General features: G+C 57.1%; 1 protein-coding gene across 6 annotated transcripts; it reads left to right on the top strand.

Moving 5' to 3' along the window:
* Window positions 1-1,284: 1,284 nt before the first annotated feature.
* ERCC2 (ERCC excision repair 2, TFIIH core complex helicase subunit) lies at window positions 1,285-13,305 on the top strand. Of its 6 annotated transcripts, none has more exons than XM_072608019.1 (23): window positions 1,285-1,362; window positions 2,443-2,542; window positions 3,309-3,386; window positions 3,499-3,561; window positions 3,807-3,920; window positions 4,477-4,593; window positions 4,665-4,781; window positions 5,207-5,330; window positions 5,414-5,510; window positions 6,193-6,326; window positions 6,742-6,910; window positions 7,255-7,373; window positions 8,170-8,239; window positions 8,322-8,391; window positions 9,914-10,015; window positions 10,266-10,329; window positions 10,615-10,736; window positions 10,892-10,984; window positions 11,165-11,237; window positions 11,500-11,570; window positions 12,126-12,269; window positions 12,366-12,509; window positions 13,157-13,305. In XM_072608019.1, the coding sequence occupies exons 1-23, from the start codon at window positions 1,358-1,360 to the stop codon at window positions 13,247-13,249; spliced, it is 2,283 nt and encodes a 760-aa protein (XP_072464120.1). In that variant the 5' UTR covers window positions 1,285-1,357; the 3' UTR covers window positions 13,250-13,305. The 6 variants fall into 6 exon arrangements, 4 of the variants coding, with proteins under 4 accessions (XP_072464120.1, XP_072464122.1, XP_072464119.1 ...); XM_072608018.1 differs by lacking the exon at window positions 1,285-1,362 and adding an exon at window positions 1,433-1,669; XM_072608020.1 differs by lacking the exons at window positions 1,285-1,362; window positions 2,443-2,542; window positions 3,309-3,386 and having other exon boundaries at window positions 3,502-3,561; window positions 3,803-3,920.
* The last annotated feature ends 162 nt before the right edge of the window (window positions 13,306-13,467 follow it).

Here is a 13,467-nt window from a genome sequence, read left to right as displayed (position 1 = left end):
GCCAGTGTCCCTCTCTGGCCACCGCTCCTCTTTGGGGGCTGGCTTCTCCATTAGAAGGTGAGCTTCTCCAGGGCTACCACTTGGCACATAGTAAGTGTCTAACAAAGGCTTTTTCACTGATTGATTTACTCATACTACAAATTGCATTGAGGAAGGTGACTGGGAGCTTCTGACAATAATGAATTCACAGGTCCAGTCCCTATCCCTAATCCCTATCCCTGAATGCTTGACACTTCTGACATCCCCTCTTCTAGGCCCCTCCCCTGATGTCCCCCTGTCCTAGGCCCCTCCAGCCCCTACCTCCCCTGTCCTAGGCCTCTCCCCTGATGTCCCCTGTCCTAGGCCCCTCCAGCCCCGACCTCCCCTGTCCTAGACCCCTCCAGCCCAGACCTCCCCTGTCCTAGGCCCCTCCAGCCCCGACCTCCCCTGTCCTAGGCCCCCTCCAGCCCCGACCTCCCCTGTCCTAGGCCCCTCCAGCCCAGACCTCCCCTGTCCTAGGCCCCTCCAGCCCCGACCTCCCCTGTCCTAGACCACTCCAGCCCAGACCTCCCCTGTCCTAGGCCCCTCCAGCCCCGACCTCCCCTGTCCTAGGCCTCTCCCCTGATGTCCCCTGTCCTAGGCCCCTCCAGCCCCTACCTCCCCTGTCCTAGGCCTCTCCCCTGATGTCCCCTGTCCTAGGCCCCTCCAGCCCCGACCTCCCCTGTCCTAGACCCCTCCAGCCCAGACCTCCCCTGTCCTAGGCCCCTCCAGCCCCGACCTCCCCTGTCCTAGGCCCCTCCAGCCCCGACCTCCCCTGTCCTAGGCCCCTCCAGCCCTGCGCCAGGTCAGCAGCCCCGCTTCAGTGGCAGGATATTCACCAGGGCGGCTGGAGATGGCCCAGGACTCAACAGCCAAGGTCTTGTAGCATTCTCACTTTGAGTGAGATACGCCTATGCAATGAAAAGCCTTCTTTAAATTACTCAAGAGATGGCCCCTTTCATAAAAAAAATCAAGCTGCGAGGAGAAGACCCTCAGGGTTCCTGGGTAAAAGAGAAACAATTACTATTTAGTATTATTCTATCCACAGCAAGAATGAATGGTGATCGATTCACTCGGCTTTCTCCATTCTTGTCGCGCCTGCGCTGTAGTCGGGGAGCGATTAAGGATGACTGCAGCCTCTCCAAACTAATCCCTACTTGGCTCCTCCCCCAACCCGCCCCGTGCGCACGCGCGCTCTTCGCTCCTTCCCTGTCGGAGCCCCGCCTCCATAGAGTCCTCCGCGAGCTTAGCCAATGAGCGGAGAGAGCCCTCGAGGGTTCCTTTTCTGCATATTCATAAGGGGGCGGGGCCGAGACTTCTGAACGTTGTGGACACCGCCATGAAGTAGGAGGGGGGGTCCCGCGTGGGGGCTCCGTAGAGGGCGCTAGGGTGCGGGGTGGGGAGGCAGGTGGGGCCTGGACCCGCAGTCAGGAAGACCTGGGTTCGAGTGGGACCTCGGAGCCCGAGGAGCCAGCGGAGCCGGCCTCCATTGCCTCAGTTTCCTCCTCCGCACAATGGGCCTCTTGGTTTGGGGGGCTCCGCCTGGGGGCGGGGCGGAGGGCGTCGTTTGGGCATTTATGCGGCGCCCACTGTGTGCAGGGCCCCCAGTCACCGGGCCCACCCTCCCTGGGTCCGCGACCTTGCTTTTAAGGTGGGAGGGGGTCGGGGAGCGAAGGGCCTTGAGTGCCGAGCAGAGTGGATGTTTGCCCCTGGGGGCTCCCAGACCTGAGCTTTAGGGGAGCCCCTTTGGTGACAGAATGAGGCTGGGGGTGTGGGGAGAGACCCACCCAGCTGCTGCAGAGGTCACATGGGACCCTGGTGACAGCTCAGATGGGCGGGGGGTCCAGACTGGACATGTGGAGTCAAAGATATCTGCGGGACCCCCAGCTCCTGGTGTGTGAGAGGAAGGGGGAGGACGGGGGAGCTGATGGTTCCCCAGGGATGTCCTCCAGACTCGTGTAGATGCGTGTTAGAGCATGTATGTACATGGTATGTAGTAGAGTATATAGACTTATAGAGTAGAAGTGTACATTAGAGCGTATAGTAGAGTACATAGACCTATATGGATTACATACATATATAGAGATACTCTGTATCCTCTTATAGAGAGGAGAAGAGGCCCAGGGCAGAGCCCTGGGGGTCCCCTAGTGTCAGAGAGTGGGCTCTGATCCAGTGGAGGAGCGTTCATAGAGGGAGATGAGTCTGGAGGGGGAGGGTATCCGAAAACCCAGACAGGAGAGAGTATTGAGGAGGAAGGAGTGACCCACTGTGTCCAGGCTGCACAGAGGGATGGCCATAGGACGAGGTGGGCAGGCCGGTGGTGGGATGCCAGCCTCATGGCCTGGACCAGCTGCTTGGGGGTGAGACACTGATTTAAGCCCTCCCAGGCAGAGGTCACTGATGCCCACCTTTCCCTCACCCTAGGCTGAACGTTGATGGGCTCCTGGTCCACTTCCCCTATGACTACATCTACCCCGAACAGTTCTCCTACATGTTGGAACTCAAGCGGACCCTGGATGCCAAGGTATCATCAGCCCTCCCTCCAGCCCCTCATCCCCACCAGAGTCAAGTCTCCTTTGTCAACCTTTATGCATTTAAACACTCCTGAGAACGGGTCAGCAGGCTCCCTCAGCCTGCCCAGGTGCTCCAGGCACAAACCAGAGAAAGAACCCCTGGGCTAGATGCTCTCTAAGGGTAGCTACCAAGCACAGCAGTTAGAGTCAGGAAAGACCTGAGTTCAAATCTATCCTCAGACACTTACTAGTGATGTGACTCTGGGCAAGTCAGCCTGCTGCAGTTTCCTAGGAAAGGAAGGCTGTGTAAAGTTTATAGGGTGCCTACTATGTCCCAGTCACTTTATTGTCTCACTTGATTACCACAGCAGTTCTTCAAGGAAGGTGCTGATATGAACCCCATTTTATAGGTGAGGAAACTGGAGCAGGCAAAAGCTAAGTGACTTGCCCATAGTCACACTGTTAGTTAAGTGTCTGAGGCTGGATTTGAACCCAGTGCCCTGTGATGCCCCTTTACTTCCTAGAGATCACCACGGCATCTGCCTCCCAGGTTGCGATGGTCAAAGGAGACTGTATTTGTAAAGTGTCTAACAGAGTGGTACATATGCTAAGTGTTTAATAGATACATTTTTCCTCCTAAGGGGCCTTCCCAGCTGTAATGTTCTTGATTCTGAGGTTTTGATTCTTAAACTTGTGATAATTCATCGTGTTTACATTCAAATACTTTTTTGTGAGATGATAATGTTTCTTCGGGGGGGGGGGGTTGGGCACATACAGGGTCATGGGGTCCTTGAGATGCCCTCAGGCACTGGCAAGACCATCTCCCTCCTGGCTTTGATTGTGGCATACCAGCGGGTCAGTACTTGGGCCTGAGGTGGGGATGGGGATTGGGGAAGCAGGTCTGACCTGGCACGTGTGACCCTGACCCTGGTCCTCTGCCTTCCCCTGCTCCCTAATCCATGAGCAGGTTCACCCACTGGAAGTAACCAAGCTCATCTACTGCTCGAGGACTGTCCCTGAGATTGAGAAGGTGGGTCTCTGGCTGAAGACAGGGGACATGTCTTTAGTCTGGGGCCACCACTAAGCTGTTCTCTTGACCCTTTGTTGTTTCCTGGGCCAGGGAGTGGGGATGATTTGGTTCAGCCCATCTTTGCTACTGGGAGGCAGGCTGGGGGGTGCTGCTAGGCTGGGCAGGGGAGACAGAGAGGACTCAGTCCTGGTTGGGAAGGGAGGACTTTAGCCACCCTCTTCTTCCCTCCTCCTTCCCTGAGCCAGGTGATTGAGGAGCTCAGGAAGCTGATGAACTCCTTTGAGAAGCAGGAGGGAGAGAAGGTGCCATTCCTGGGCCTGGCCTTGAGCTCCCGGAAGAATCTATGTATTCACCCAGAGGTGAGGGGACCTCAGCCCTGGGCTGGGGAGGGAAGGAGGGGTCAAGAGGCAGGGATTCCACCCACTGGGGCACTTTGTGATCTTGAGCACACTGGGCCTCTGTTACCTCATCTGTAAAACCAAGAGAACGGGACTAGACAATTTCTGAGGCTTCCTCTAAGTCTGATCTGTCTTCTAAGGTTCTGTCCAATTGGAACATTCCCTGTTCTCAGGTTTCTCCCAGCTCTGACATTCCTGGTTCTCAGGGCCCTCCCAGCCCTGACATTCTCTGTTCTGAGGGGCCTCCCAGGCCTAACATTCTAAGCTCTGTGAGACCTTTCTTCTCTCTCTCTCTTTCTCCCCTTCCCTTTTTCTCTATCCCCATCCTCTGATCACTGGAAGCCCAGGAAGGACCCTGAGCAGGGGAGGGATGAGGTTCTAAGTCACACTGCAGGAACATGAATCTGGAGGCTAGATGCTGGAGTCCCTGGAACAAACTAAGTCCCTTAGGCCTTGAGGTCTAGAAGCGGCGGGGAGCCCTGAGCCCTTGGGGCTTTCTCCCTGGGTCCATTTGCAGGTGACCCCCTTGAGGTTTGGGAAGGATGTGGATGGGAAGTGTCACAGTCTGACAGCCTCGTACGTGCGGGCCCAGCACCAGCAGGATGCCAGCACCCCTCACTGCCGCTTCTATGAGGTACTTGGGGCCCCGGGGTGGAGGGGAGGATGGCCAGCTCTGTGCTCACAGAGGCCTTCCCCTGCTCCCAGGAGTTTGATGCTCAAGGCCGCCAAGTGCCCATTCCCTGGGGCATCTACAACCTGGATGACCTGAAGGCCTTTGGGCGAGAGAAAGGCTGGTGCCCGTACTTCCTTGCCCGATATTCGGTAAGGGTGTGTGTGTGTGTGTGTGTGTGTGTGTGTGTGTGTGTGTGTGTGTGTGTGTGTGTGTGTGTGTGTGTGTGTGTGTGTGTGTGTGTGTGTGTGTGTGTGTGTGTGTGTGTGTGTGTGTGTGTGTGTGTGTGTGTGTGTGTGTGTGTGTGTGTGTGTGTGTGTGTGTGTGTGTGTGTGTGTGTGTGTGTGTGTGTGTGTGTGTGATAGAGGTAGGTGGGGTAGGGTTTGGGTATGAGGTGCTTCAATGTCAAGTTGGAGAGAGCCTAATACATGGAATGTCAGATGGAGAAGGTCTTGCAATATGGAATGTTAGAGATGAAAGGGATCTTAGAACAGAGGACATCAGAGCTGGGAATGCCAGAGGTAGGGCCTGTGCTCATTGCCTCTCCCCACTCGCATTCCTTCTTCGCCTCCCCTAGATCCTTCATGCCAACGTGATTGTCTACAGCTATCACTACCTTCTGGACCCAAAGATCGCTGACCTTGTCTCCAAGGAGCTGGCTCGAAAGGCTGTTGTAGTCTTTGATGAGGCCCACAACATTGGTGAGCAGGACGGGCAGGGATACCCCTCCCACCCTGAGCCCCCTCCAGGCTGGTGACCTCTGCTTTGCCCTTTTGTCTTTCAGACAACGTGTGCATAGACTCTATGAGTGTGAACCTGACCCGCCGGACCCTGGACCGATGTCAGAACAACCTGGAGACGCTGCAGCGCACGATTCACAAGTGGGTGGGGGCTTGCCAGCACTCGCTAACCCTGAGCCCCAGCCCAGGATCATCCTGGACTCCAGGGCTCCCCTCCATCTGCCTCTGCCTCTGGTCAGGTCCTGACCTCAGGGCTGAGACCCAGGAGTCCCCTCACTTCGTAGAATGGAGATTATCAGAGTGGTGGGAAGAGCCTTTGGAGTCAGAGGTCTTGGGTTCAAATCCCACCTCAGCTTTTCACTGACTCATGGCCTTAAGCAAATCCCTTAACCTCTGTGTGCCTCAGTTTCCTCATCTGTAAAATGAGTGTGTCAGAGCAGAGCTGGGAGAGATCCCAGAACCCAGAATGTCAGAGGTGGGAGGGAGGCCATCGACCTTCACCCTTCTATTTTACTGAGGGGGTACTGAGATACCAAGACAGGGAATTGGGGTATGCAGAGGGATAACTTGGAAGGCCAAGAGGAAAAACTTCGGAAATCAGGGTACCAAGGTGGCAACATTGGCGTACCCAAAGGGGAAGGGCCTTATCTGAGGTCTGACCAGAACCTCCTGGCTGGAGAATTCCCCAAGGCAGCAGGAAGTGTACCCCACACTGCTGGGTCCAAGGGTAGAGACTAGGCCTCAGCTCCTACCCCACCCCGCCAATTCCTGTGGGTTCCCCCTCTCCCCCCGCCAATTCCTGTGGGTTCCCCCTCTCCCCCAGAATCAAAGAGACAGATGAAAAACGCCTGCGGGAGGAATACCGCCGCCTGGTGGAAGGGCTTCGAGAGGCCAGCTTAGCCCGTGAGACTGACGCACACCTGGCCAACCCGGTCCTTCCTGATGAGGTGCTGCAAGGTGAGGAGGGGTCCTGGGGCTCCCTGCCATGCCTGCCCTTCCTGGACTCAGCCAAGATGTAGGGGGGAGGGGGCCGAGGGAGGCCTGGCTTCCCCCACTAATGCATTGTGGGATGTTTCCCACACCTCACTTTTCCTCTCTGCCAAATGAGGTGCTTGACCTAGATGTCTCTAATGTCCTTTGAGCATCTCTTTCCTGCCCTCAGGTTGTTCCTAGTCCAGGCAATATGTAATTAATCCACCCATGGTCTAGCTGGTAATTCCCAAGTGGACTATGGTCCTCTGTGTAAGGGGTGGGTGGGTCTGTAAGGTCCCTCTGGCTCTCCAGCTGTGGACAGGAACTGGCCTGGCCGGGCCTGGGGCCCTCCCTGATGGGGACGTGCTGTCTCATGTCTCCCTCTTACCCCCATTCATAGAGGCGGTGCCCGGCTCCATCCGGACTGCAGAGCATTTCCTGGGCTTCCTTCGACGCCTGCTAGAGTATGTAAAGTGGCGCCTCCGGACTCAACATGTGGTCCAGGAGAGCCCACCAGCCTTCCTGGGGGGCCTGGCCCACCGTGTCTGCATCCAACGCAAGCCCTTGCGGTGAGCCTTTGTCCCCCCAATTTTCCCCACCCCTCAGCCCCTCGGGTCTCTTTGTAGAGGAACTCAGACCCTCTCCCTGGTGATTCCCCTTCTCTGGACATGTTTGTTTCCTCCTCTGCAAAATGAGGGAGTTGGGCTAGCTGGCCTCTGCCCAGTGGCCCTGGAGTCCTCCTCTGCCTCCCTCCAGCCCTCTGCCTAGCCCCCACCTCCACCTTCAGGCCGGTTTTAGCGTCTCTGAGACCAGCCTTTCCCTCTCCTATTCCCCTCCAAGTCTGACCCTTCTGACATGACCCTGGCTCAGGCCTGACCTCCCCCTGCCCGGGCCTCCCTCCTTCACCCCTTAGGTTCTGTGCTGAGCGGCTGAGGTCCCTGCTCCACACACTCGAGATTGCGGATCTGGCCGACTTCTCCCCGCTCACCCTCCTGTCCAACTTTGCCACGCTGGTCAGCACCTACTCCCGAGGTGGGCCCCACTCTGCTGGCTCCAGCCTTCCCCTCTTCCTTTCTTGGGGGCCTCAGTTTCCCTCCTAAAGAACGAAGCTAGGCTTAATTGTCTCCCAGTGCCCTCTCAGCTTTGACATTTTGGGGGTTCCAGTGTGCCTCTGTCGAACTCACAGATGGGATGCTTAGCAGCTGTTCTGAATCAGCAGGAGAGTGGCAGAGGTGGGGGTAGGGGTAGATGACATTCCCCTCCCCCGGTCCTGGTCCTGCTTGTCCATCCCCTCCTCCCCCATCTCTCTAGGACATGGCTGCACATCCCCCATCTGTTCTCACTAATCCCTGGAGATTAACCCCAGGGAATCAGGGCAGGCCTGTGACAGTATGCAAGGAGGGAGATCGGGAAATAGATGGAGGGAGGGAGGGATAAAAGGAGGGAGGGAAGGGAACGGTGGAGGGAGAGAGGGAGGGATGGAGGGATAGGGGGAGGCTAGATGAGAGGGATAGAGGGAGGGATAGATGGAGGGAGGGAGGGAAAGATGGAGGGATGGAGAGATGGAGGAATAGAGGGATGGAGAGAGGGAAAGATGGAGGAATAGAGGGATAAATGGAGGTATAGAGGAAAGGAGGGAGGGATAGATGGAGGGAGGGAGGGATGAAAGGAAAGAGAGAGAGAGAGAGATGAGTTCTGCCTTGTGCCAGGCGGGGTGGGGTGACCTCTCAGTCCCCCTCCCCCATCCCCTCACCTGGGTCCACCTTGATTTGGGGGTGGGATGGGGTCCTGGGCACACGGAGGCCTCACCCTTCCCTCCTTGGTCCAGGCTTCACCATTATCATTGAACCCTTTGATGAAAGGACCCCAACCATTGCCAACCCAGTCCTGCATTTCAGGTGAGGCGCCTCACTCCCCGCCCCCTTTCCCCAGACCCCTCCACAGGCCTCCCTGACCTCTCTCTTCCCAATCCCTCACCAGCTGCATGGATGCTTCCCTGGCCATCAAACCAGTGTTTGAGCGTTTTCAGTCTGTGATCATCACTTCAGGGGTAAGCCCCCCGGCCCCTCTCCATCTACCACAAGCTTGTCCTCATGTTTTTCCACCACCCCCTCGTCCCTGTGAGAGCATCAGGACCCCAGGGGACTCTCCTGGAGCCTCTCTGGGCCTCAATTTTCTCCTCTGTAAAATGGGGCTGATAAGAGCACCCACGTCACCAGTTGGTCATGAGGGTCCAAGGAGATAACAGACTGCCGACCAGAAAGCACCACATGAGTGCCGGCTCTCTTGTTCTTCCTCACTCTGGGCCCTTCCCTCCATTTTGTGCTTGCCACTCAGTCCTCTGGTCCTATAGCTCTGCCTTGATTTACCCTGTCTGAGCTCTCCACATCTAACCCCTGCCGGTCTATCCTCACCCACCAGTGTTTCCCCGTTGCCCCCAAGTCCTTCCTTTTCTGTTCTTCCTGGTCCTGAGGGTCCCTGGAGTCCCTGGTTCTGCCCTGGTTCTTCCTGACCTCCCTCAGCCTCCAGGTCAGTGTGCTGTCCTCCCCAGGCCTTTCCTGATATCCCCTTATTGCCCCTAAGACCTGTGAGAGCGTGAAGAGTCCCAGTGAACCTCCCAATGAGCACTCATGTCCCTCCACCAAGTCCGGTGAACAGGTGTTTATTAAGGGGACCCACAGTGTGCCAGGCACCATCCCAAGCAATGAGGATACAAGAGGCAAAAATCATCCCTGCCCCACCCTCCAGTCTCATGGTTGGTCTCTCCCAGACCCCCTGCCCTGGCCCCTGGCTTTCTTCCCTGCTCCCTTGTCCCTCTGTGCCCGTGTCCCTATCCCACAAACCCAGTTTCCCCCAAGCTTGTCCCCTGGACAGTTCTCCCCATTACTGAATGTGTTCCCCCTCACCCCCAGCCTCTGGGAGGAGATAGCTCTGCTCAGCCCATCTGCCCGTCCCTGTAGTCCAGGGCTATGGCCGCAGGCTCCCCCAGATGCCAGTGATGTTCCTGAAGAGCAGGTCTGAGCACATCCCGCCCCTGCTCCCTGCCCCCTCTGGGATTAGCTCTTCCAGTCTTAGCACATCTGACCCCTTCCTGTACTGGCATCCATCCCAGCACTGGTTGTGCCCCATGCCCAGGGTGTCCTCCCTCCCTCCCATCACATCTGCCAGATATCCAGCTCCTGCCTTTCCATGTCTCTGACCAAGGCATCCATTCTCTGATTCCTCCCACACCCATCTTGTGTCTGCTCCTATATCCCCCATTGGTATTGTCTCCTCAATAGAAGGTAAGCACCTTGAGAGCAGGACCTGTACCGTCAGGATGCAGCCTGGTACCAGGCACTTACGTGTGATTGATTCTGCAAACCTGTCCCTAGCTCCAGTCCAATGCCATGGCCCCCAGGTTCTCCTTGTCTCCCTTCCACAGGGGCCCAACCCCTGCCCCCCTGTCTTCCTTAGTGGTCCCTTGGGTCTTCCTGTCTTCCATAGTCCCTTGGCCTCCCCAGAGCCCCTGAGGTCCCTCTGCCCCTGTACACCTCTGAGCCCCTATCTCCTTTTGTCTCCTCTTCACTTAGACCCTGTCCCCTTTGGATATCTACCCCAAAATATTGGACTTCCACCCTGTCACCATGGCAACCTTCACCATGACTCTTGCCCGGGTCTGCCTTTGCCCCATGGTGAGTGTGGGGGTTGGGAGGGTCCCCCCTGGCCCGGATCTGTTCTCTTCAGAGAAGCTGGTTGAGTGTGGGGTGGTCCTCATCCTTCCATCCTCTTCCAGCTCAGACTCGCAGTAAGCAGTGGGTCTCAAGGCCCAGCCCTGACACAGAGTGATCAAAAGGACAGGGGAGAGCTGGTCTGGGAGGCAGGCAGACCCTTACTAGCTGGCCTCCATCTGTGGTTCCTTAATGCTTCTCTCAATCTTTCCAGATTGTTGGCCGAGGCAATGACCAGGTGGCCATCAGCTCCAAGTTCGAGACCCGTGAGGATATTGGTGAGCTGCCATCGAGAAAGACCTGGGCAGGGAGGGGTGGAAATGAGGGTGGGAAACTCACTTGATGTCTTAGGTGGGGGGCTGGCCGTGACTGGGAGCAGGCCCAGCTCCGACCCTCCACGCTGGGGTGGATCCTTTGGACAGGGGGAGGAAGGACTAGGAGAAGGTAAAAAGGGAGCTAAGGCTCCCTGGCTGCCTGGGTGGGAGAGAGCTCATCGCAGAGGGGCCGTCCACAGGGCCAGAAAGGCTGTTTCTGACTCGCTGGGGTGGGATGCCTCTCCACAGCCGTAATCCGGAATTATGGGAACTTGCTCCTGGAGATGTCTGCTGTGGTCCCCGACGGTGTTGTTGCCTTTTTTACCAGCTACCAGTACATGGAGAGCACCGTGGCTGCCTGGTATGAGCAGGTGAGCTCCACCCCCCCTCCCCAGGCCTCTAGACCTTGGCCTGGGGGTCCTCAGGGACCTCCACTTGTCCCCTCCTCCCCCCAAGTCCCAGCCTTCCTGGCTCTTAGGCTTTGAGCCCTCAACTCTTCTCCTCACTGTCCCCTCCCATTGCCCAGGGCATCCTGGAAAACATTCAGCGGAACAAGCTCCTATTCATCGAGACTCAGGATGGGGCAGAGACGAGCGTGGCCCTGGAGAAATACCAGGAGGTAAGAGATGAGGGGTGACCTCGGATGAGTCACTTCTCCCTGAACCTCGGTCTGTAAAAGGAGGGAGTTGGCTGTGATGACCTCTATGGTCACTCCAGCTTAGAAGCCAGTGGCTAGGGGTCTGTTGTTGCCCCATCTTCCAAAGCTGCAGGGGGTGTCTGATGCCTCTGTCCCCTGCAGGCATGTGAGAATGGCCGAGGAGCCATCCTGCTCTCCGTGGCCAGGGGCAAGGTGTCTGAGGGCATTGACTTTGGTGAGTGCCCCCAGCCCCTGGAGTCAGGGAGGGGCCTGGGAACAGGGAATGATGTGCCTCATCCACCCCACCCTCCTTGGGCACAGATGGGCAGGACCTGGGAGAGTGGCACACAGTGTCTCCTTCTTCTCTGCTCTGCCCGAGTCATCCAGCTTGGCTATGCCAGGCTGGGCTCTGGGCCCAGTTTCTCTGTCTCACCCCACCCTCCAACTACAAGTACTCTTCTCTCCCTTGACCTGTCACTCCCACCTCCTCCCCACAGTCCACCATTATGGCCGGGCTGTCATCATGTTTGGTGTCCCCTATGTCTACACCCAAAGCCGAATTCTCAAGGTGAGTAGGAGGCTGGAGGGAGGGGAAGGAATTTGAATCTTAAACCACAGAATGTCTGAGCACATAGCAGAAATTAAATGTTAGGCCGACCCTTGGAGTAGGGAATGTCAGAGCTAGGAGAGGACCTAGGAAGGTCAGAGCTGCAAGGGGCCTCAGAACAAGGGATGTCGGAACTGAGAAGGCTCTTAGAACAGGGGATGTCAGGCCCGGGGGACTCTTAGAACCGGGGATGTCAGGCCCGGGGGGCTCTCAGAACATAAAATGTCAGAGTGGAGATTGTCTTTAGAGACCATCTAGGTCAGCTCTTTTATTTCACAGATGGAGAGACGTGAGGCCCTAAGTGGGGAGCGGCCTTGCCTAGAGTTCTAGGCTGAGCCCCCTGGACCCAGGCCTCCTAATTCTGAGGCCACGGTTGTCATGATGTACTCATCATACCAGTGTTCAGTTCAGCTGAGGACAGGGAGCATGGGCCCAGGCCTGGGAGATCATTTGTGGGAGGTGCCATGTGATGGAAGTGGTCTCTGACCAGACACCCTCCTGCCTCTCCATATGCAGGCCCGCCTAGAGTTTCTTCGTGACCAGTTCCAGATCCGAGAGAATGACTTCCTGACCTTTGATGCTATGCGGCACGCAGCCCAGTGTGTGGGCCGCGCCATCCGGGGCAAGACTGACTACGGGCTCATGATCTTTGCTGACAAGGTTGGCAGCTGGCTGGGTTGAGCTGGGTAGGGGTCGAGGTTCTGGACGTGCTCCCCCTACACAGGCTGGGAGCCTGAGGCCCCTCCTCACTCTTAGCGCTTTGCCCGGGCTGACAAACGTGGAAAGCTCCCTCGCTGGATTCAGGAGCACCTGACAGACGCCAACCTCAACCTGACGGTGGATGAGGGTGTCCAGGTGGCCAAGTACTTCTTGAGGCAGATGGCCCAGCCTTTCCACAGGGTGAGCCACCCCGAATCCCCCTCACACTCCAGCCCCAGCCAGGGATCCTCTCCTTCCTTCTCCAGGTTCTGCCTGGAGTCTCTGCTCTGCCCCTCTCTCACCTCCTCCAGGGAGTCCCTGGTGATTGCTCCTCTTTCTGACCTTCCCCCAGAAGCTCTTGCTTCCTTCTGACCCTAAACTCCCTCCTAAATCACAAGGGGCCACACCGAGGAGAGCCTCAGGAAAGCCCTAACCCTCGACTCCCGGGCAGACCACAGCTCACCCTCTTGCCCTTCCTGGTCTCCTTGTCCCAGTTCTGTCTTTCCAGGCCAGCCCCAGGCAGACACGCTCATTGCTGCCTCCTCCAGGGCCCAAGGTTTTCTCCCCATTATTCTCTGTCCCCCTGGTACCAGGCCTGTGGTTGGGGGCACAGGCTTGGGGTGAAAAGGGTGAGGGAGGCCCCACTTTTCTGCGAGGTGTGTAGGAATGTTCTGGGCACATTCTAGGAGGCAGTAGCTGGACCCGTGCTGTACAGATGGGTAAACTGAGGCCCAGAGAGGAGCCAATCCATGAGTGATCCAAGGGAACCTAGGTCACAGGGGTTGCTCCACACCTCTGGGAGGCAGGAGAGGGGCGTCCTGACCTTGCCCCTCCAATCTGCTCCCCAGGAGGACCAGTTGGGACTGTCTTTGCTGAGCCTGGAGCAGCTTCAATCTGAGGAGACCCTCCGCCGGATAGAGCAGATAGCGCAGCAGCTGTGAACAGGCTGGCCCCAGACTGGGGTGGGGGGAATAATAAATTTTGTGGATTTTTTAAAGGCTTTACTGTCTTCTCTGGGGGAGATTATCCACCTGGGCTCCTGGGCGCTGTCGTGAGGAATCAGGAAGGTCTGAATTTGAATGCGGCCCCAGATACTTAACTAACTGTGTGACCCTGGCCAAGTCACTTCTCCTGGCCTCATTTTCTTTATCTGTACAAT

The sequence above is a fragment of the Notamacropus eugenii genome, chromosome 5 (genome assembly GCF_028372415.1).
Source record: "Notamacropus eugenii isolate mMacEug1 chromosome 5, mMacEug1.pri_v2, whole genome shotgun sequence".
Taxonomy (NCBI): domain Eukaryota; kingdom Metazoa; phylum Chordata; class Mammalia; order Diprotodontia; family Macropodidae; genus Notamacropus; species Notamacropus eugenii.
This window is presented reverse-complemented; position numbering and strand designations above follow the sequence as displayed.

Bases quoted from the DNA above. Each gene is read 5' to 3' on its own strand.
- ERCC2 (XM_072608018.1), top strand. From the start codon at position 1,533: ATGGGCCTCTTGGTTTGGGGGGCTCCGCCTGGGGGCGGGGCGGAGGGC. The intron at 4,782-5,206 runs GTAAGGGTGTGT...CGCCTCCCCTAG, and splicing joins ACTTCCTTGCCCGATATTCG to ATCCTTCATGCCAACGTGAT. The intron at 6,327-6,741 runs GTGAGGAGGGGT...CCCCATTCATAG, and splicing joins TCCTGATGAGGTGCTGCAAG to AGGCGGTGCCCGGCTCCATC.